General features: G+C 50.2%; 1 protein-coding gene across 6 annotated transcripts in view; it reads left to right on the top strand.

Annotated features, from left to right (window-relative positions):
* LOC144729790 (uncharacterized) overlaps positions 1 to 24,225 on the top strand; it is a 283,970-nt gene that overhangs the window by 210,517 nt on the left and 49,228 nt on the right. For all 6 annotated transcript variants that reach the window (XM_078610337.1, XM_078610329.1, XM_078610312.1 and 3 more), the window contains 8 exons: positions 10,373 to 10,497; positions 11,577 to 11,780; positions 12,884 to 12,910; positions 16,436 to 16,498; positions 17,438 to 17,518; positions 19,797 to 19,859; positions 21,956 to 22,084; positions 23,157 to 23,219. In XM_078610337.1, the coding sequence (XP_078466463.1) occupies positions 10,373 to 10,497; positions 11,577 to 11,780; positions 12,884 to 12,910; positions 16,436 to 16,498; positions 17,438 to 17,518; positions 19,797 to 19,859; positions 21,956 to 22,084; positions 23,157 to 23,219 (755 nt within the window). The remainder of the gene's footprint in view (positions 1 to 10,372; positions 10,498 to 11,576; positions 11,781 to 12,883; positions 12,911 to 16,435; positions 16,499 to 17,437; positions 17,519 to 19,796; positions 19,860 to 21,955; positions 22,085 to 23,156; positions 23,220 to 24,225) is intronic.

Here is a 24,225-nt window from a genome sequence, read left to right as displayed (position 1 = left end):
CACGTAGGTAAAAAACTAAATAAAATAAATTAAAATGAAAATAACTAAATTAAAACAAATCATGACGTTCCGAACGCAACACAAGCCTCCGTCATCAGGTGGCTGCTCCAGCAAAATTACTGTAGCGTATGAAGAGAGCTATTTCTGAGACGCATGTTTATATTTAAATGTATTTTATTTTGTTTTTTATCTACGTGACTTTACCGGAAAAACCAATCCTTGCAGTCACGAAAACTTCAAATCTAGAATTGGTGGTGCGAGTTCACGCTTTCGCAATAGGAGCAAATGATCCGAACCCAGGAGAGTGTACGTGAAAAGGATTACTGCCAACTTATAAAGTAGTAAACTTTTGTTATTTTTCTTCGTTGCCCAGGAAAGCCTCACTGGGTCTCAAGACGAAGTAGTGAGGAGTCTTGGGGCGCCACGGTGGCGAGATGTTAACTACCTCGCCTGGTAGACAAGGAGGTCGTGGGTTCGATCCCGACCCTGATGCTTGTTGTATATTTGTAGTTTGTGTGTTTTCCCCGTAGTCATGTGGATTTTCTCCGTGTCCTCTGGTTTTTCTCTCCACATTTAGAATCAATATGCATTTAGAGAATTTAAGCGCGAAAAATCTCCACGTGATAATCCACTTCATTGAACTATCATTTGTGGCCAGGTCACTTTTTGAAAAAGAGCTCAGTGGGTCTTACCTGTTAGATAAAAAAAATGTTAGTTTAGTTTAAGACCCCTTTATCAAGAGGGTCCTGCCAAGTTTTTGCAGTAAGGGGGTGATGTTTAATAATTTGCAGGTTGTGTTTAGCATCGAGATATTTTCACCAATACCAGTGAACTGTAATGTTGTTGTTTTTTATTAGCTATGTGAGGGAAACTGGAAAACCCAGAGGAAACCCATGCAGAACAAGGGGAGAACACACAAACTTCGCACAGAACGGTGCCCGTGCTGGGACTCAAACCCAGGCTCTTCTTGCTGTGAGGCAGGCTGGAAAAACATAGATTTAATAACACACAATGAAAGGTGTGCATTGCACGGCAGCTTTATCTTATCTACACGGTGTAAGGCTGAGTCCTCTCCATACTTGGGCCATATGGCAACAGGGAATACTGACGGACTTGTACTATGCTGATGAGTCCTAATGAGGACGAAATCGGCCTACAGTCGTCCCTGTTTTACCGCTGCCCGTTGGGATGGCAGACATTTTCTCAGCTCTTCGAGTCCGCAGTGTAAATAACAAAATGGCCACGCGTACAGTTCCCTTGCGCTGGCCGTCTGCGTAAGGCTTGACAGCTTGTGTTACGTGCAATGCTGCACACTCTGGGCGTTGTTGAATCTTCCCTCTGCTCACACCGTCAGAACCATTGGTGGCCAAACACAACGCATGCGAGCAGGCAGGAGACGTTGCGCTGGAACACGTACGTACGTGTTTATGTAAAACATTTTTCGTACAGTACATAGCCACTATGAGACATCTCCTTTACCAGTGGCAAAATATAGTAATAGGTTTTTATTACTATATTTGATAGTGCGCTGTTTTTGATAGTGATAGTGCGCTGTTTTTGAGTTGTACGCCTTTTGGCGTCATCTGGTCCAACACTAATGGAGACTAAGAAAAGCTGTCTCGGGTGTGGACCAATCAACTTCAAGGACAGTGCACATCATTATCAGAGTTGTTTCGTTTTGTTTGCATTTTGACTGCTTGTGTTGTGGTTATTGAAAACATGATGCCTTGTATAAAGGTGTCAGTTTTGTACCAGTTTAAAGGGTAAACACCTATTACTATAGTACATAGCCAATCGTGCTAATCAGAGGTGCCGGGGGAAGGACAACAAACTAAAAACAAAAAAGCAGTTCTCAAGAAATGAGTTTTAAATCTAGATTTAAAAGTGCCTAGCTGCCAGTGGCTTCCTGATATGGCCGCAGAAGCGCATCTGAAAGCGCGCGATGCGGTGACTGTCTTTGTTTTACGGCTAGCCAAAAGCCATTGCTGTGATGATGGTTTATACTCCTTGGACACGTGGCGGTACTGGGGTGAACGGGCGAGCATCGTGTCCGGAGGTGCTCCGTGACATCGGGCGCCGTGCGTTTACGGTGCAGTGGTTCTGACCCACTGTCTATTCTTACACTGCCACGCGCAGATTAGGACGAGTGTCCTTCAGAGCGTTGGGTCACGGGTGAGCATAGCTTGGCAGCGCAGGGAGTAGGCAGGGGTTTGAGATCGGTCGTCCAAGCGTGGGTGTTGCACACCTCTAATCAAAGTGGGCTCTACGCAAACAAAATTGTGTGGGGGGGTTCCCCCTTCATTTGGTTTAAATGTCATCTCTGAGAATAAAAAAAAACATGCCACGTGATGGACAATTGTCTCTGTACAGAGCACGTGGGAAGATGCACTCCCCCCCCCCCCTCTTATGTATGTGTGTATAAAAAGATCACTGAAGGGATTTTTAAAATACTTCTGCGATATCTGCTTCCACAGGCCATGGCTGTAACACATGGGCTTACACAGCGACACGAGCGTTCCGATTGGATCCTTTGTCTCGTGGCATGACGCGGATAGCACAAGTGGAGTAGAAAAAACCGAACCGTTATCTTCAAGTCCACGTGCCCAATGCCTCGCTTGTCAGTGCCACCTGAGGTCACGTAACTCTAGGGCTTCCAATTTCCTACTCTTACCATGGGACCTTTTTGCCAGTATCGAGGTATTAAACATAAGCATATGGTTTACCCTTTTTGGCAATACAACCAGTGTTAAGATGTTCAAACACCAAATAGAAACCTCTTGCAAAGAAGCAAGTCTGCATTAACCACGCGCATTTGTGGTGAACATGCAAACAAATTCTGATAATCGATACATTGTCTTTGAAACTGATTGGCCTACTCCCGAGACATCCTTCAAAGAAGGACAGCCTTCAACACTGGTTTTATTGCCAGAAAGGGTGAAACCTTTTCTTATTTTTCATAATTCACTCTTATTGACCGTACAAATGAATGGGCACGATTAAAGTTAGGTGGTAGCAATTGTTTTTTCGCTGTGGCCCGTGGACTATTCGAGAGTGTCAAGCAAAGCTGGGATTCTAACTTGTATTCTGTAAATGTTGTGCGCTGCCCTCAAGTGCAAGAGGACAGGTGTAATCTTCTTCTAGCCCCGAGGCCATTGGGGCCATCGGGGCCAGAAGTCTGTTCCCTTCACGCAGCTACAATCTCGCTTCGGAAAATAGTGACGCGTCCCGCGACGGTGCATCTTTCCGCGGCTTCTCGTGCGCAAAGTCGCTCGGTTTTTTACAAAGCCGGCATTTCATCGTCCACGACCCCACAGCCTGCGCGCCTCACAGTCCGTGCCATCGCTATTATTTGGCTGCTGGGTGGCGGCTGGTCTGTCTCAATTGCTGACGCAGTCTCCCGTGTGTTGTTTCCCAAGTCCGTTGGTTTGGCTGGCCGCCGTGTGGGTTGTCGCGGCGCACGCCATCACGCGCTTCCCAGCCAGCCTCTGCGCCGGGGTGGTTTAACAAATCAGGCAAGAGCTGACGGGGCAAGCCACGGGGGCCAGTGCTGGCTGCACACGCTTCACGCACCCACCCAGCAGGCCCCAGAACCCGGTTCCCGCAGTGCACCTCGTCGTCACACCTCGTCGTCACACGGGCGCAAGGCGCAGTGCCATCACAAGATTATGGGGTGTGAATCTGGGAAGCACAACAAGAGTCGAACGGGGAGGCACGGAGCGGCTCATCAATTGACAGATTGAAATCGATGTTCCTTGCGATCACAATACCAGCATCGTATAATAGTGTGTCTTAAGAATACATTTTTCACAATTTACTCAAAGTGTAGTGTTACAGTACCTTGGAACAAAGCAAACGCATTAGGCAGTATGGACGGGCTGGAATATTATGACACAAATACAAAGCGGATAGTCCCAACCACACAATGAACTGGCAAATTATCCTTCGACAGAGCCAACACTGCAATGAATTAATCTTTGTTACTCTAAATCTAAAATTTATAATTGAGGTTCATGGGTTCGGTCGTGCAAACAATGTGTTGTAAACCCCCCTCCACCCGACACACATTTTTTTACCCGACCTCACCTAAAAACTCAATTATGAACCATAATCTTGGCCGTAAAAGCCTGCGTACGAAAGTAACCAAAATCTGTTATGAATTGCAATGTTTGTTGGCAGAAGCCTCTGCGTTAGGAGAGGTACCACTTCGTGCTTGCGTTGTCACTGAACTGTTAGCTGCAGAACCCATGCCCGCAGCCACGGTGGCGATGACGTCGTCAGAGAGGAGGACTGCCTGCCCAAGCCCTGAGGCCTGCTTGAGTGAGGCTTCGTTAACCCATGGGGCATTGCTGCCTGCGTCGCCTGCAGCCACTCACATCAACCCCTGATGGGCTCTGTCCTGGCTTCAAAAGCGCGCTCTTTCTTGCTCGAAAATATCCACACATTCGCTTCCCATCCATGCTGAACAAACGATTCCACTAACTCGCGTTTCCGTGCTGTGAGAGCGTCTTCTGTGTGTGCATGCATATATGCATTTTGATATCAATACATGTAATGAGAACTTAACCTTGGCAGGTCCCTCCTGAAAGAGAGTCTTGAGACTCAGTGAGGCTTTCCTGACTAGTTAAAACTTCTGCTCTTCAGGAATTGTAAAGACATTTTATACCAGCGGTGTCAAAGTAATTTGACCTGTGGGCCACTGAGGCCAACTGGCCACATCATTGAGGGGCATTCGTAAGTTGGCACGAGCACCACGAACTCCCCTGGCGCACCACACGGTGCCACGTGGCATGTCGCCCGTAACACGCCTGCCCTATGCCACGTGCATTGCGGCGGTGACGTGCCCGGCCGTAGAGCCTTCCCCACTTGTTGCAGAGGCTTCGGGGTTCCCATCCGGAAAGCCGCGCTGGTTAATACCTGCGCGTGCACTGACAATCGACGTTAAAAGATCCTGTGACGCCGTTAGAAAGAAAAGTAGGACGTTGTGTGCTGGCGTCAAGGGCCCAAGTTGAATCGCCCCCGGCTGTGAGACGACTGCAGGCGGCGTCTGTGAAACGCAGCGGCTTCCTTCGCCGCGGTAGCCCTGCGCTTTAAGAACGGCGGTGAATACGAAATGTACTCGATTTTACATTCGCCCCTTTAAACATTTGTTACTCAGCTCGGCACATCAGCTCTGTGGTGTTGATACAATGAGTGCCACCTTGTGGTAGGTTCAACGTGATTCGTCCGATGCAGACTGGGCCCCGCCATGGGGAATGTGGATTTACCAACCTGCCTCAGGACTGCCTATGGAGAAGAGCACCTCCTCCGAATTCTGGTTTTAGCACCGAGACACTTTGACTTTTCCGTTTACTAAGGTGGCATTAGTGGTACGTGTTCTGATAAAGATGAAGTAAATATTAGGGTTACAGGATATACTGTATTCGTATCATGAAATGAGCACGTGGTGAGGTTCGGCTTAAAAATTATGATCAGGTTTTACGTTAGAATGTTTGTTATTTAAATGGCTGTATTTTATAGCGGCGTTAAAGGTTAGCACGCGCTTCTGAGTTTTGCGTAGAATTCTGTGTTGCAGCTCAATTAGAGGAGGGCACGCGATGCAGTGTTGCGGTTAGGACAAAGGCGTGCACAGTCGCCACATTATAATTGCCATGAAGTGCACACGGGGAAGAGGCTGCGCATCGGTGGAGAGAAGGTGGTGGGGACAGGACCCTGGGGTGGGCACTGCCCCAAAACGTGTCCCTTGTCCCACCCGAGTTCATCCACTCCCCATAGCGCGATACCACTGTTGTTAGGGTGGCCCTCCCCCCAAAGACAAAGATCCCCTGTGTAGTCTTAACAAACTGCTGGGGCAAGTGCGGTTCATGAGTAGCACCCATGGAGGCCGGCACGGCATACAATGAGGTTGGTGGCCAACACCACACCCGGACGCCTTTGTCTCCCCGGTGGCGATATTTATACACCGCACCGGGTACTCATTTGAGGCTGAATCCACCCAGGGGGAGGCCCAGGACCGATTCAAATAATCATCACTGGCGTTGTTGGCCGTGAGCGGGATTCAAACTCAGATTTGGGGGGGGGGGGGGGGAGACAGCTTTACTGGGCCCATCGCAATCTGAGTAGCACTTGAGGCCCCGTAGTGGGACGCAGGGCGCTGGGTCGCGGCGGGCCGGCCCAGCGGTGCTGGCCACACGCCGGGGAGAGAGCAGCCCCAGAAATGGAGGAGGCAGCTGACGAAGCGAGCCGCTCTTCTGGGCACATGCGCCGTGTGGCCATCGAGTGCCCCACACTGTCTGCAGTGCAATCGAGTAACTGAATTGAATCCGTTTAACACGTTGTAGGCTTTCACGATCAATAATATACACAATAAAGTTGTTGTTGTTGGGTTAGATCGCGTAAGTATAAATGTGTCGTTAACCCACCACTGCCCGACACAGCCAATTAGTAAGACTCGTCACGTGAACAAAACGTGCCATTTAGTTACTACTCCAGCACACCGGTGTGTTGGAGAGTAAACTTGGAACATTTACAATTTGAGTACTGTGATGTTTGCACTGATGATTACAACCACCTTCATCGGGCGATTTTCCTGTCCTGTCTCCTTTCCTCATGTCCGTCATGTCTTTCATAGTTGACCGTGTTATCATTCGTTCCGGCTTGTCTGTTCAGTCACATTTGTTCTCTAACTTGGACCATCATCCCAAATGTGACGTAAAGATATTATTTTGTATATCATTAGATGAACATTTTTTTAAGTTGATTCGTGCACAGACGATTCAGGGTATGTATCGTGAGCACGACGGTCAATCGCGATCAGTTAATCGTTACGAGTTTGGAAGTTAGGCTGCGTCGCAGACTGCCACACGCGAATTAGAAGTTTTTGTAAATAAGGAGAAGGGGCTTTAACATTGCAGTCAATGCACCTCTTACAGCACTGGCGTGATGTCACTGTATCGTTGATGTGTAAGTTTAATGTCACGGTGACATCACGAGAGTCCTAAATGACATAACCTGTCCACAATGTCACAGTCCGTGTGCCCTCGTGAACGAAGCTTTGACCCCATCAGACAGCCGAGGAGGGAACGCAGTCTCTTTGTTTGGGTTCAGCCCTCCTTTGAAGATGAGAACTTTATACGACTTCATTCGACCAAACCAGCCGCCCGCTGCAGGATTCGAGGCGTAGATGCGTGCCTGCATGCGGCAGCGTCTGCCACGTCTCTGAAAATGAGACCTGTGGAATGATACACTTTTAACTCCGAGGTCTGTTGGGTGTATTATCTGCCATTTGTCTAAATGTGTCAAGGGCAGGACGATGGTACATTTAGGGAATGCAGCTGATCATCCTGCCCGTGATGCACGTTTACAAAGTGTGCATCATAATTCATTTCAAGAATCAATCCCTTTTGCTGCCTAGCCTGCATTGTTTATTGCAGTTCAATTGCATTCAGTAGCTAGACAATGCTATGTAATGCATTAGCATTTTAATACAAATAACCATTATGTACGTATATCTAACAACGATTTGCAAGTGATGCCTGGTAAATGGCAAATATGCAACCATTAGTTTGAACAATGTCCCTTATGTCGACGAGGAAGGCAACCTCCAATGCCATTGCAGTTCACGAGGGAGTGTTTACTAACTTTCACGCGGTTGGGTGTTTTTTTTAACACCTGTGATCATTGTACATGTGGCCGCCCTACTCACATGCATATACAATATATCAAAAGATCAAGTAGTGGGAATCCATCTTTCCCATGGCAAGGGGTCAGTATCCCCATAGGACGAACATCGATACTACACAGCGTGTTAAAGTGGATTGATGTGACAATAATGGGAATGTTGACGCATACCAGGCTGCGTGTTGACACGCGAGGCATGTTAACGGACAACTTGAAAGCACAAGACATTTACCGATGTTCGTGGCACTGTTGCCTTATCTTGACTAGAGGCGGGGACCCGTGTGCCCTGCGGTGCTTCGCCACTGCCGCTGATGTTAATGTCCCTGTGATTGAAGTGATGGGATAGCACGGAGCGAGACCTTGTCTCATCACAAGCATCTCTTGCCTCATCATCACAAGCGGCCGCAGGCCATAGCGTCGGGAGGTTTCGTTTGTAAATGAACACCGGGGTGTATCCCCTCACTTCATCACTGGAATGTCAGTCAAGCGGGCTTTTGAAATTACCGTGTTTGTGTGTGTGTGTGTGCGTACGTGCGTGTGCAGTGGTACAGTCCGTTTCAGCTATACAGGGGGATTGTTGGGTTTTTGTTGGGGAGCGGTAGCGTGATGGTTGGCGCACTGCGCTACAAACCTGCCACCTCGAGTTTGATATCTGTTCACGACCAATAACAGTGGCGACGATTTCAACTGTTCCTCGGCCTCTACAAGGTCAACCCGGCTTTAAATGGGCAGCACCCAGTCTGATGTGTAAACATCGGCATTGGAGAAACAAAGGCAGCCTGACGTGGCTTTGGCCACCCACACTCCCTTCGTATGCCTTCATGGGCGCTGCTGAATCACTGTGCCAAACTAAGGCCAGGTATCCCCAGGCAATCTCCCATCCACGTGCTTTCGCAAACTTAGCTTTGCTTAGTTTCCGAAATCTGACGGGATCGGGCCGATCCAGTGTGCTTTGGGCCACAGGCATACCAGCATGCACTACCGTCGGCTGTGCAGTGCCGTTAGAGATCCGCTGACGTTGACATTGACGGCGCCCCGTCCTAACCTAACGTCTCGCACGGGAAAGCCAGTTGCAGCACAAGAGGTAAACAAGCAAACGGAGTCCTTTTTTAGCCAAGGTCCTCTGGGCCTCCCTTACCACAGAGATGCTGCTGTGTGGTGTGCTCAGCTCTGATCTTAAAAAGGACGTTCAAATTGAAGGTGAGCTAAGCAGGGCTGAGCCTGGATGTTGCTGGACTAGGTGGCCACTATGTGCTGATCCAGTTCCCATCAGCCCATGGGCCTTCATTGTGGGCTGTAGACGGAAGTGCAGGAAAATAGCCGTTGTAGTACTTCACTTTTGCGCGTCCACATCCACGCCCCTGGCTATCTCCAACCCGCAAATGGCTGAGGTGGTAAAGCATGATTAAATAACCCCCGCGGCTCCTAGACGAGTGAGGGTGGCCCCCCTTGTCTGGCAGTGGACCGACGGACGGGGCTGCACGTGCGCCGCTCGTGTCCAGGGACGGCTGCATCGCGTACGAGCTTTTTCGCTCGGTGCCTGTGCGTTGTCTATTGAGACTGAGCAAAATGCTAAAAATCACCTGCAAATTGCTCGATTGCCGATCACACGATGGCAACGGGGTCGCCCCCTGACCGCAAAACTGCTGCAGACTGCCGTCTGTGCAACACAGCCGGCGGCGCCTTGCTTCGCGATCGCCTTGCACCATTAAAAAATGTCGCGAACATCAGATGTAGAAATGTATTAGTATTACACTTCCACGGACTATGCTGCGTACGTTCGTTGAACTTCTTTCGCGTGCCGCACGTAGCCAACCGTGCCGATCGGAGGTGCAAAGCCGAGGTGAGGTTGCGTTGAATCCCTTGCTGGGAGGTGGGGCAGTGTGCATTCCGCCCTGTGGAGGGGAGAGCGCCCTGCTGCGTGTGTTCACGCTGCAGGAGGCAGTTATTGAATAACAACACATAGGGGGGAGGGTTGGATTTGTTTTACGAATCAGCCTAAGAAGGACTTGTAAGCAATGCCAGGCGACTGAACATAATTCTTGACAGAGTGGTGTTCTGGCTCTGGAGAGAATGTAACGGCCGAGGGGTCGCAAGTGCTGGCAAGCTGTCGCACGATGGAACTAGAGGTCAGGCAGCTCTGGCAACTCAGAGCGAGGCCGTGTGTGGACATTGGTGATAGCGTTGAGGGCCCTTAGAGGGCACCGTGCACTGTGGGTGAAGTCAGAGAAGCCTCACCTGTCGACTGGTGTAAAAATACCACCTTGGTATTTGCGTGCTGCCAATTAGCAGTCATCCCCTGTGGCCAGTGCCCCTCTCTCTGTTTCTCAATTGCACTCTCACTGTCCTTCCCTGAGGTGATTACCGCTTTCATTATTGCCATGAGGGATTTCTTAACAGCCGGGCGTGTGCTTAGCCCCGTGGCATGCGATCATTTAATCTCTACCCCAATCCACGTGCTGCTGCGCTGCTTTTGATCCTTGTACTTGGCACCGTCGCTGTGCGGCCTCTTCTGATCCATCTGCCGACCTCGGCGCTCGGATACCTCGCACCGTTGTCTCCGCCGTGCGGCCTTTGATCTGCGTCGATTAGCACGGCCCATCACACGCGCGCACATTGCGGGCGGGCACGGGCGCGGGCCGATCCCCCCCCCCGCGCCGCGCCGACGTTTGACCTCCGTGCGTGAACGCCGCAGTTGCTGCGGAGAGGCCCAGAGTGGAGCCGACTACGCCGGCGGGGGGCGATACGGCGGCAGCGGGGCCGGGAGACGACGACGAGCATCCCCCTGTCAAGACCGGAGCAGCGCAGGTGGAGGGCGCGGTGAGTGAGTGAGGCTCCCGCCAGTGGCGTGCGCGGCGCCGTGGACACGACTGGCTGGGGCACCGCCCGCTGCCTCGCGACGGAGGGCCGTGCGTCACTGCCCGGAATGCTTTTCCGCCGCTGAGGCGCGCGTCGCCATCAGCCCTTTCCACGCAAACGACCCTCAGGCTCGTGCGCACCTCCGCCTCTGTTGTTTGTGTTTCGCATTCCAGTTCTGACTTTAATTGCTCACAAGGGGGGCTTGAGAGTTTAACGGCGTTTCCAACAAGCGCGGTAAATAGCGGTCGGTCGTGTTGATTCCCAGGTGCATCAATGAGATTTATTCATCCACAAAACCGCGACTCTTTTGACCAAATTTAAGGAGTGCGTTGCATGTGTGTGAGGATACTGGATGGGATTAACACTCAAGAGTCCACACAGTTGGGCGAGGACCCACTTGTTGTACTGCCATATCAGCCCACCTCGCCGCGCAGCAGGCCCGGGAATTTCACAAATCGGTATCATCGATCAACCGCGGCATGCGCACCCACTCCTGGCTCGTGAAGAGAGAAAATATGTAACCATGTTACTGATATGGGCCGCAGGGTGGGGGCACAGTGGTAATAATCGTGCCTCACAACAAGAAGGGCCTGGGCTCTAATCCCAATGTGGGCGCCTTTCTGTGTGGAGTCTGTACGTTCTCCCTCTGTACTGCATGGGTTTCCTCTGGACTCCGTTTTCCTAACATAGCCAAAAATGTACAATGGTGATGATATTGGCCAAATATCCAATCGGTGAAAAATTAACTGCAAATTACTCAATTGAGATTACACTTGAGAACATGGCCTCTTCTAGCAACAACTTGGCTGGACCCTCCGAATAAGAGTCTTAAGACTTTGTTGGTTCAACAAGTGAAATAAATAATAATATAAAACTAGATGAGCGTTCCCATAGTGTTCACTTTGCCAGTCTGGGAAGAATTCTCCATTGCGAGAGCGGAGAGGGTCTCCCTCTGTCAGCGCTACTCATCGCTCGGGCCTTGTGTCAGGCTGTGCAGTGAAGGCTGCTCCGTTCTCCCTCCCCCCCAACGTGTGTTGCAGAGCGACGGGCGAGTGGGCCTCACCGGCCCGAAGGGGGACAAGGGAGATCCGGGGCCTCCTGGACCCCGCGGGCCCCCCGGCCCGCCAGGCCCTCCCAGCCCCGCCGCGAGTGTACGCGTCGACGCAGCGGCCGCCAAACCCGGCCTGCCGGGACCTGTTGGACCCGTGGGACCCCCCGGCCTGCCCGGGCCCGTCGGCAAGCCCGTGAGCGGCGCACGTCCGTGCAGCGCACGCAGCCTCCCACCGTGTTTTTCATTTTTTATACACGGGAGTTGCGCGGCCACGGCAACAATACGAAGATCCCACCAGTTCACCCCGTTCACCCCGTTCACTGTAGGGGCAAGGTGCTGTTCACGAGTCCACGTTCGGCCTGGCAAGGCGCGCGAGAGAGCCTTGTGGCCAGCACCCGCATCGGCCCACATTTGTCTCGCCAGTTGTCATGTTTACACACCAGATCGACTAGGCTGAGCTGGCCTCGAGGAGGCTCGGTACAGGTTCAGATGTCACTTGCCACTGGTGTGCATGACCTGGAAATGGAGCGATGTTTATGGGATTGTAGCACTCTGTGCAAAGCACTACAGCTTGATTGCATGCCTATGCACACAACAACACACACCCACACACATCACAATAACGCACACATAGTAGAACACGCACGAGCAACATAAACACACGTACATACCAATCCACACGATAACCCGTGCACCACGTCACAGCAGTGCACACAGAGCAAAACACATTCACCAAAATGTACACACTGCTCTGATCCAAATACACATACACACACGGCTCTGTTCTGAGTTCTGTTTTCCTCCCACAGCCAAACATGTACAAATCGTAACTGATGTTGACCAAACATCCTGATGGTGAAAACGTATTTGCAAATTACTCAACTGAGGTTACACCACCTCATCCAGCAAAGACTCGGCAGGAGCCTCCTGACAAAGTGTCTTGAGACTCAGAGCGAGGCTTCCCTGGTTAAACAACACGTGTAATACATAATCATATAGAAATATATACGTGCCCTCATAACGTTTGCTCTGGCAGATTGAGGAAAAGTCGAATACACACACACACCAATTAATGTACAGTTTATGCTTGAATGCATAATACCAGCGCACACTCCACGAACACGTGCGCACCAGTAAAGAAACGATATTGAACCTCTACGTACGGGCACAAGTGTGGGCAGGTGTGATTGATGAGGAGCAGGAATTCCCTTACTTTGTGCGTCACGACGGTGATGACGACGTCGATGACGACGACGATGATGTAATCACCTCGTTTGATTTTTCTCTTCCACTCAGGGCCTTGCGGGTAAAGGTGGTGCTAAAGTGAGTACGGGACATCCGCGTGCGCCTGCCATCCCTCAAATAGCACCGTGGCAAAAGGGGTTCTGTTAGAGTAGCAGTGGACCGCCCTCGCGTGCTCGCTTCTGCTCCATTCCGCACCTCCGGAGGAGCGAGAAGCAGGGAAGGGGTTTTGTTGGGTCGCTCGTGAGGTGAACAGCTATAGTACTAAACTATTTAAAAACTATTTTTTTATTCTACCAGGTAAGGCCCACTGAGCTATGTTGCTCTTTTTTCAGAAGCGACCTGGCCACAAATGACAGCTCAACGAAGTGGCTTTTCATGTGGAAATGTATAGCAGCCAAATACTCTTAACGCACATTTCTAATTGTGGACGTAAAAACCGGAGGACCCGGAGAAAGATCCATGCGGCCACGAGGAGAACATACAAACTCCAAATATACAGCAGGCTTCAGGGTCGAGATCGAACTCACGGCCTCTTGTATGCCAGGCAAGGGAGTTAACATATTGCCACCGTGGGATGTCCAGAGAAAACCATATAATAGGAGATCTTTATGACCATGTTAAAGCCCATTGAGACAAAACAGAATTATTTTATAATGGAGGCCGATACGTATGAACTATTTATTAACAGACAAGCAGAGAGAGCAACGGCAAGGCTGTGAGGGCAAGGCCATGGCATGGAGATAGCACATTCCCGCACCTCCGATTTGCATGGTTGGCTACATATGGTGCGAAAGAAGTTCAACACACATCATCATCACCACACTGCGCCTCCGATTAGCACGGTTTGCGACATACAGTGCGAAATAAGTTCAACATAGATACATCTAATTCTAGATTTGAAGCTTTCGTGACTGCAATGATTCATATTCTCAGGTTTTTTCGGTAAAGTCACGTAGGTAAAACATTAAAAGTAATGAAAGTAAAATAAAACAAAACAAAAATAAAATTCACGACGTTTCGGAGGCAACACAAGTCTCCGTCATCAGGTGGGACCGTCACAGCCAGATTAGCTGCATCAAGTGAAGCAATGATTCAAGATGTAATCCCTTATAAGCAAGTTGAAGGGGGGGAGGAGAGGGGGGGGGGAGTTCATCAGAATGTGGTAGCCAATGAATGGAAACGTATCGGGAGGGAGGGGGGTGGGAGGGGGAGGGAGCCAACAGAAAATTTGGCGACGGCTTGGACGCGGCTGCTGCGCACGCCAACACAATGGACAGAGAGGGGGGAGGGGAGGTCTGATACACATGATAGAACAAAGGAACGAAAATGCCCATGTTTATACCAATGCAGGCTGAAAAAATGAAGAGAGTACTGTTAAAAATAACTGGGGATGTTAACACTCGGTGAAGTAAATTAAAATAGTGCCTGTCAGATAAGATGGTCCAAAAAGTGTAATTAAGTCTTTTTTGCGTGGTTAATAACATCTTTCCAGTGATTACTGAGTTTGTACCCATCATCACGGTTGAAATTATGTCTGTGTTTGTATATTTGTATGGCTTCGTGTACAAACCTTTGATGGTAGCCAGGAGGCTTGCAGAGAACCGTGGTCTCGGAAAAGACAATTTCATGAGAGCCCGCCGAGTTGTAGCAATGATCGGCAACGGCCGAAGAATCAGTTCTGCCGTGTTTCAGATCTGACTTGTGCTCGCGGACACGATCAGCAACATGACGTTTTGTTTCTCCAATGTAGCAATCACCACAAATGCAACTCAATTTGTAGACTCCAGGATACTGTAAGTCAGGAACGACATCCTTCACAGATGGAATCAGATCACGGATTTTATGCACTGTGCTGAATCGGACTTGGATCTTATGTTTGTTTAGAATTTTGGAGATCTTTTTGGTCACGCCTGCTATGTATGGTAACGTGATAGTTTTGGTCGGAGTTTCTGTGTGGTGGGAGAGACCGCTTGGCGGATAATACTATCCGCCAAGCGGTCTCTCCCACCACACAGAAACAACCACATGAAACTCCGACCAAAACTATCACGTTACCATACATAGCAGGCGTGACCAAAAAGATCTCCAAAATTCTAAACAAACATAAGATCCAAGTCCGATTCAGCACAGTGCATAAAATCCGTGATCTGATTCCATCTGTGAAGGATGTCGTTCCTGACTTACAGTATCCTGGAGTCTACAAATTGAGTTGCATTTGTGGTGATTGCTACATTGGAGAAACAAAACGTCATGTTGCTGATCGTGTCCGCGAGCACAAGTCAGATCTGAAACACGGCAGAACTGATTCTTCGGCCGTTGCCGATCATTGCTACAACTCGGCGGGCTCTCATGAAATTGTCTTTTCCGAGACCAAGGTTCTCTGCAAGCCTCCTGGCTACCATCAAAGGTTTGTACACGAAGCCATACAAATATACAAACACAGACATAATTTCAACCGTGATGATGGGTACAAACTCAGTAATCACTGGAAAGATGTTATTAACCACGCAAAAAAGACTTAATTACACTTTTTGGACCATCTTATCTGACAGGCACTATTTTAATTTACTTCACCGAGTGTTAACATCCCCAGTTATTTTTAACAGTACTCTCTTCATTTTTTCAGCCTGCATTGGTATAAACATGGGCATTTTCGTTCCTTTGTTCTATCATGTGTATCAGACCTCCCCTCCCCCCTCTCTGTCCATTGTGTTGGCGTGCGCAGCAGCCGCGTCCAAGCCGTCGCCAAATTTTCTGTTGGCTCCCTCCCCCTCCCACCCCCCTCCCTCCCGATACGTTTCCATTCATTGGCTACCACATTCTGATGAACTCCCCCCCCCCCTCTCCTCCCCCCCTTCAACTTGCTTATAAGGGATTACATCTTGAATCATTGCTTCACTTGATGCAGCTAATCTGGCTGTGACGGTCCCACCTGATGACGGAGACTTGTGTTGCCTCCGAAACGTCGTGAATTTTATTTTTGTTTTGTTTTATTTTACTTTCATTACTTTTAATGTTTTACCTACGTGACTTTACCGAAAAAACCTGAGAATATAAATACATCTTCCAACACCGCCTCCCCTTCCCATGCAGTCACGGCTACATCTCTGCTACCTCAATGCCTGGATACACAAGGCCCACTCGTCGGTGATTCGACACCTAGAATTGTTTTAATCACTTATTGTTTTTTTTGCGATTATTATTTTTACTAGTAAAGCCAATGCTCGTTGACCCAGGAAAACCTGACTGAGTCTCAGGACTCTGTTTTGGAAGAGTTTGTGAATTTTAGAGATGGAACGAGTGAAACATACGGATTAGTACAACGGGGAGAGCTGTTCCACATTGACACAGCAGCAGCAGCAGCACACAGTGACAAACCTCACATCATGCAGAGATAAATGAGAGGTTAATAGTATTATTATTTTAAGAAATGGTTTTTATATTCAAATATTAATATTTATCTCTTTTGGAAGCAGAGTAACAATGGGAGAAATGCCATCGTCAGGAACCGCTGATCGGTTTCTTCTGATCCGGGACGACAGCGGCTACAGCGCTGCTGCTGCCGTTGGCGTTGTTAATGGTGCCTGTGGCTGTTGGTTGCAGGGAGACCGAGGGTCACGAGGATTCCCTGGGGTCCAGGGAGAGTTGGGAGCGAAGGGGGACAAGGTGAGCCCCAGCACGTGCGCACGCCGGGGGTCATCCACCCGGGTCCAGGGGTCACCCGGCAAACGGGGGGGGGGGGGGGGGCGGGGTGGAGGTCAATCAGCTCAGCCTGGGATCACAGCCCAGGCTTTGAGTTTCACGGCTCGTGCTCCGCGTGGCGATGCGGTCGAACCTTGCCAGAGGTGCTGCTCTTCTCGTGACTTCACTCGCCGTGTGAGGTTTTGTGATTGAAAATGAAGCCTTCGAGGTGGCCGGGTGAGACCACCTCTGTTGGACAGCGCGCCGAGTGTCCAACGCCAACAGCCTCCCGAGAGATCTCTGGGCACACGCGCACGAGTTGTGTAAAAACACGCGAGGGGATTCTCGACACGGGCGCGCTACTCATCACAACGCTCGCACTGCTGAAGCAGAGTCGAGGGCAATGACTCTGACTGCCGGCCAGTGGAGATGAACGCTGCATCTGCGTTGTCGTTGTGCTTGACTTTTGGCACCAGCTCTCGCAGTGGAGAGTGTACATCAAGCAAAACTTTCAGGGGGAATGTAACGAGGAGTTTAATGAGAAGCTCGAAGAACAAACATGTGATCTTGAGCCGTACGATGGTGTCTAATCAGAGATAGTTTTTTTTCAATGTTCTGAGACACACGAGTGCTGCACTGCAATTCGTGGGGCTTGCTAGGCCTGCAGTGCTGACAGGGAGTGATCACTCCCCATGCCCTGTAATTACTCAGCACCCTGCAGGGGAGCATCAGGTGAGTGTTAAAGATGGTTCTCATTTTGAAAATTCCCCAGCAGCGTCGGCGCCAATTCCACTCAAACATTCACAATCCTGTGAAGAGAGCGCCGCTCGTGCAATCTGCTGTCGTGGAGCCTCGTGACGGTGATGCAGCTCCACCGCTTCTCCCTCGGCTGACTCTCCCTGCACGTGTTTGTTTCGTCACCAGGGCGACGCTGCTGTGGGCCTCCCGGGACCGCCGGGCCCTCCCGGACCGCCTGGGCCCCCCGCATCGAGGCACGGCGAAAAGGTGACGGAGCCCTCGCTCGGTCGTCGCACGCCACAGGACACGGATGATGCGCTCACAGCTGGCAACGTGTTTCCCGTTTGCAGTGCGCCGCGGAACACGTGGGCCGTGGCAGACGTGGGGGGGATTTTTGTCTTTGTCTAGGGCTGAGACTCGCCTGTTCCTCTAGCCGCAGGCCTCCAGGGACGCGTGGTGAAAGCACAGATTTTCTCAACAAAAGCGAAATGCGCTTTGATGGGTTCGCGCGTAGAGTGCTCCACTTCAATGGGCTGCTTCCTGCTGTGTTTGTGGACACTGCCAAGCCTGCTGTGGTCATGTTTCGTACAGCTTCATGCAAACACTGGCCTGTCCAGCAGCAGGGGAAAACACGCATTCCCACTGCCCCTGCAAGACGGTTTGCATGTCAGGTATTTGAGGTTTACCGAAGAAAGCTGTCGTAACCACGAAGCTAAGCACGCGTGTGCGCTTACGCGTCCTTTCCTTGCATTGCCGTAGAGCGCGCCTCTCCCGGTGCACATGCCCTGGTGAAGTCCCTGCTGCTTGGTGCTGAATGGTTGCTGTTGCTGTGTATGCGTGTGTGGGGAGTGGTAGTGCAGCGGTTAGAACGATGTGCTACGAACCCGGTGGCCCCGAGTTTGATTCCCGTTCATGGCCAACGCCAGTGACGATTATCTTAATCGGTCCTGGGCCTCCCCTAGGTCGACTCAGCCTCAGATGAATATCTGGTGCGGTGTGTAAACATCGCCACTGGGGAGACAGAGGTGGTCGGGCGAGGTGCTGGCCACCCACCCCCTTATGTGCCGTGCCGGCCTTCATAGGTGCTCGCTCCTACAATCTCTTCATGTTTATACGGGAGATCATTGTCCTTGTATGGGAAGTAGTAGACTATACTGGGGATCTTTGTCTTGGTTAGTATTGGAAGCAGTAGAAGTTTAATGCATTGAGATTGATGTTCCCTGGGTCTTATTTCTGCGAATGTACAACATCCTTGACAAATTGGTATTTAAATCTGTCATGAGCCTTTGCTTGACTCGGCTTTAAATTAATTTCTTCCGTGTAATTATTTGTTTTTAGAATCATACAACTTAACTGGGATTTGAAAAACGTCCCAAAACTGAAAATTACCTGCAAATTACTCAATTGGGATCGAACAGCAGCAGCAGAATCACCCCCCTGCTGCGGAAGCCTGGCAGGACCCTCCTGAACAAAGAGTCTCGAGACTCGGTGGGAATTTGCTCCGTAAATAAAAAGACGCGTGTGGGCACTGGGCCTGGAGAGGCTGAGAATCCCACTCCTTCATAATTACCAATTACCGTCCACTCTCCCCTCTCGGCCACAGAAGAGGGTTTCCACTTTTTCAAACGAAGAGCGATTATTGCTTCTTGTTCTTCCTCGCCTCGCCGGGTCCAGCTGCGGTCTCGGCGAACGCCTCTGCGTTGTGTTCCCCAGCTCGACGCGGCTCTATCGGCCACGCACCTCCAGATTAGCACAGTTGGTTGGGCTACGTACGGTGTGAAAGAAGTTCAACGTACGTACGTACGTATCCAGTGTAAACGTGCAGACGAACAAACAAATTAGAACAGCACCTGAAGAGTACGCGAGCGTAGAGAGATGCATGCTGGGAATTACATTGATGGACAGAAAGAAAGAGGAACACATAGATGAGAGAACAAATTCGCATGAGACATCACAATGACGGTTTAGGAAGTGAGCGGGCTTGGGCAGTACACTTCGATGGTTGATGACCGATGGACAAGACTTGTGACGGGAATGGCAATCGAAGTTCGGGATTGCATCTGAGAAGACGATCGCCGCCGAGAAGGAGCAATGAGATGAGGGAGTGAGGCAGTGAGATGGACTGTGACCTCGCTTGTCCAACTCGGGGTGGTGACTTACGTGGGGAGGATATCATCCAGCAGAGGATAGAACATAGCTGATGATGATGATCATGATGCTGGCACCACCACCACCACCCACTTATGTGATAGCGCTGGCCCTAACGGGCGCTTGCGAGCAGCAGCAGGAGCCAGCCCAGCTGTCTATTTGAAGTTAAAGCATCTGTGTATACATTGGGTGTGCACAGTAGATGTGGGCACAGGTGTGTGGTGTTTAAGTGTTTGGCTGTGTGTGTGTGTGAGTGCAGCGTGTGGCCACCGACTCCTCTCGTGTGCCGTTCCGGCCTTCATAGGTGCTCGCTAACAGCACACGCCCCATCAGTATGTTAAGGCTATATGGGGGATCTTTGTCTTTGTGTGCTTGCGCGTGTGCGTTGCGTGTACAGGCGGAAGGCTCTGGAGATGACGAGAATGATGATGAAGATGACATTGTTGACGGTACCACCAGGGTGAGCAGCTACCCACACAGCTACGCAGTACACTCAGGGTTTACAGTTTACAGAGGTAACAGATGTGACTACAGTTGTGTCTGAAGTTGTTACACAATGGGGCAGAGGCAATTAAAATTTAAAATAAATAATAAAATGCAAGTTATTATTTTGGTCTTTTAATTTTAAATTAGATTTTATTATTGGAATTTTCTATCTCCATGACTTTACCAAAAGAAGCAAGAATATGAATTCCTGCAGTCACGAAAGTTTTAAGTCAAAATCTTATTAGTTACACACAATGTAATGGGTATTGGGGCCAAACATCCCAATTTGAAAAATATCCTTGCAAATTACTCAATTGGGTTCACACAGCAGCAGCAGCATCGCTCAACTACTGTGAAAACTTGGCAGGACTCTCCTGAAAAAAGAGTTGGGGGGGGGGGGATTCAGTGAGGATTGTCAAGGGCATGAAGGCAAATAAAATAAAGAACTTAAATGACGATATGAAAACAAGTAGCGATATCAACTCTCTGACGAAGAGCACATCAGTGCAAAGGGCGCAGGCTTTAAGCGTTTGTGATCAGCATTGCCACGGGAAACCCCGAAAGGTTTTCTCCGTGTGGCAAAGCTCGGCCGTGAATCGTGAAGAAGAGATCTGAAACACATGGTCCTCTGGGGCAGTTTGAACAGGCCCCGTGAGTTATCTCAATGGTCCATGACCTCGTGTCTCACCCGCGAGCGCTGTGCCGGAGCTGGTAATCCTCACCACCTGCCTTGTGATTTTTGTAAAAAGGCAGCTTAGTCTTCGTGTGTAGGTGTTGTTGCTGTCAAGAGCAGAACTGTGAACAATCTATCTTATGTATTTTTTTATGACTTTTCTTGACTTCAGCCCTTTGCTGTCTGGAGCAATCTAATGGCTAAATTTGGTTGTGAGAATTGTTCTTCAGCTCCACCGGTGAGTGGATGACGATATTATGGGCGCCACGGTAGTGAGATGTTCACTACTTCGCCTGGTATACAGGTGATCGTGGGTTCGATCCCGACCCTGACACCTGCTGTATATTTGGAGTTTGCGTGTTCTCTCCGTGGTCACGTGGATTTTTCTCTGGGTCCTCCTCCGGTTTTTCCCTCCACATTTAAAAACACGCGTTTAAGAGTATTTGGCTGTGATAATTTTCCACGCGATAAGCCACTTCGTTAGGCAATCATTTTGTGTGGCCAGGTCGCTTCTGAAAAAGAGCTACATTGCTCAGTGGGCCTTACCTGCTAAACTTAAAATTTGTTTAGTTTAGAGTGAGCTGAAACGCTAACAATTGGCGTGTTGCTAAACCGCTCGCGCACCATGTTACAATTCAATTTGTTCGGCTGTGCCGGGTGGTGGGAAACCTACATGCTACGTGACCTGTGGGGAGTCACTGGGACGGGTGCGCCGCCATGTACTTTGAATAGAGTTTAACCATTCTCTTGAGGTGCGTGAGATTTCTGGCTTCAGTCTCTCCCTCTCGTAGCTCCAAATCAAATTGCGTCTCTAGAGTCCGCCTACGGCCCTGGGCCGCCGACAGTTGCGATCACCTCCCGATTGCCCATGTGACCGAGAGAGGACACCTCTGGCTATGGTCCCGTCTCGAGAGGCGTCAGCTGGTTGGCACAAGGGGTCAGGGCACCGAGCCGGCACCGATGAGTTGCCTGGGGTTGAACCCAGGTGGCCGTCCTCCCCCCCTCATTGATCATTTCAACCGGGTCATCAATGACCGCGCAAGAAGCCATCACGTGAAAAATCTGATTTAAAAACAATTAGTTTTTACTGCCATATGGCAAGTATTTCGACAGCAGAGCGCATGGAGAAACTGCAGTGCCATCCACGTGTGGATAACAAGCCACTTGAGGGGATCTCAGATGTAGTTCTGTGACATCTACCCCCACGGACTCCGTCTAACACGGGGTGGATCATAGTTCTGCGACGGTTCCCAGGGACACTTTGTGTCGGGTGACGCGATGCTGAGAGCACAGTTGTAACAGAATTGAGAGATACACATATATTCGTTTTCTTAAATGAAAAATAATAAAGTCCCGTCGCATGGATTGCTCGCGCTGTCGCGTGTTCCGTTTCCCAGGGCGGCTCGCGTGTGCCTGGGCCCCCTGGCCCCCCCGGTCCTCCTGGGCCCCCAGGCCTCCCAGGGATTCCCGGGCAGCCAGGAAGCGCGGGAGAGGGAGGCCAAGCACAGGGAGGCAGCGGCGAGGCGGTGAGCTGCCCGGCCTGCGCCCCAACTGATGCTCACTTCCCAACGCTGTCGTTTGATAATCATGTGCAAAATATAGTCAGGTCCTGCAATGTTCATATCAGGGCACTACAACACATTCAACCACTATTGAGTCGTGGCATAGCCAAGACAGTAGCGTGTAGCATAGTATCGGCGAGGCTCGATTATTGCAACTTACTACTCTACGGGACGTCTGGCAAAAAACACGACCAAGCTGCAGCGCGTGCAGAATTCTCTGGCACGTGTCGTGACGAGCACTGCAAGATCACGATCATGTCCATCCAGTGCTAGCCGAGCTGCATTGGCTTCCAGTTGTCAAACGAAATACATTGAGGTCGCGCTCATTACACACAAAGTGCTTGCCACAGATGAACACCAATTCCTTGCTGATTCCGCAAGGAGCATAAACCATCACGAGAACTCCAGTCATCCTCGCGGCAGCTTTTGGATAGCCATCGAACAAGGACGGTCACTGCGTCGCGCGCTTTAAGATGCAAGTTTGCAGCCGAATGCTCTTCCTTCCGATATTGAAAGCCACTGCACTTTCAAATGTAGATTGAAAACTCATTTCTTTTGAATTGCTTTCTGTGTTTAGTTTGTCCTCCCACACCTCCGATGAGTCCAGTTGAGCCAAGTGTTATTAGCGAGCACCTGTAACGGCAAGAATGGTACAGATGGGGGTGGGTGGCCAGCACCACGCTTGACCATCTTTGTCTCCCCAGTGGCGATGTTTACACACCACACCAGGTACTCATTTGACCTAGGGGAGGCCTAGGTCCGGTTCAGATATTTGTCACCGATGTTGGTCGTGAGCAGGAATCGAACTCAGGCTCGCTGGGTTCGTAGCGCAGCGTAGCGCTAATCGCCGCACTACCGCTCGCCACATACAGGACGCACGCTCGCTCACATGGCACACCTTATCTTCACTCTCATATGCAAACAGCCTTGCACGTGACGTGTGTGGCAATCACTTTAGTGTGTAATGAGAGCGAATTAATGAGCAATGTCAGATATGAGAGTGATCGCGTGCTCTGTATTGTCCCATGCGCTGTAGGGTTCTTCAGGCATCCCAGGCCGCATGGGCCTCCCAGGATCCGATGGGCCTCCTGGTCAGAAGGTCGGTTTTGGGGTGGGCGGTCACTCGATGTTAATGAGATCTGAGGCTCCGGGTCAGCGCAGCTTCCCAGCGCACTTCACCATGGCTCTGACGTCCGTCTGGCTGCGCGGCTCCCTGCGACCCCCCTCTTTCCCCTCCCCCCACCCCCCGTGAATGATTCTCACCACAGCAGAGCGATCCCCACCCTGACAGGCAGGGGTTAGAGTACACGGCCGCCTCTCGGATAAAGACATTCTACTAGCAGGACAACGGGTCACCTCGTTCGTCTGCTCCACGCACATTATACTTAGAACTATCGCGGTTATCATAATAACCGTGATAATTGTTACGTGTTTATATGCACAAGAGTAAAATGTTTAGGAACAGTCTGGCGTCATGAAAACAACTACAATACCTTGTGAGCCACATCACAACACATGCGTTGTCTGCCTGATTTAGACATCCACATGAACATCGAAAAGTGTGGCGTTTTAAACTCCACAGGGTTAAAGAAACACAGCCAGTGTGCCCTGGTTTCACCTCTGTCAGAGATCATCGGTACAATATAATAATGCAGCATTGTTGACGACCATACTGCTTGTTGAAGAAACTAAACTAAAAACTATATTTATTTTACCAGGTAAGGCCCACTGAGCTATTTAGCTCTCTTTCAGAAGCGACCTGTCCACAAATGAAAGCTCAAAGAAGTGGTTTATCACATGGGAATCTCTAGCGGCCAAATACTATAAACGCGTGACGTTGATTGTAAATGTGGAGGGAAAAACCGGAGGACCCAGAAAAGAATCCACGCGACCACGGGGAGAGAGACACGCAAACTCCAAGTATACAGGCGTCAGGGTCGAGATCGAACCCACGACCTCCTATTTGCCAGGCGAGGTAGTTAACATCTCCTAGCCACCATGGTGAGATGAAGCGCATCTTTTGGTGCAATAGGATGACAAGCTGGTGTGAGTGTGTCCCACTTGATCTGAGTTCTTAAACACCGGTCTAGACATTGCCCTCTTGA

This window comes from Lampetra planeri, chromosome 2 (assembly GCF_965212315.1).
Source record: "Lampetra planeri chromosome 2, kcLamPlan1.2.h2, whole genome shotgun sequence".
NCBI lineage: Eukaryota > Metazoa > Chordata > Hyperoartia > Petromyzontiformes > Petromyzontidae > Lampetra > Lampetra planeri.
This window is presented reverse-complemented; position numbering and strand designations above follow the sequence as displayed.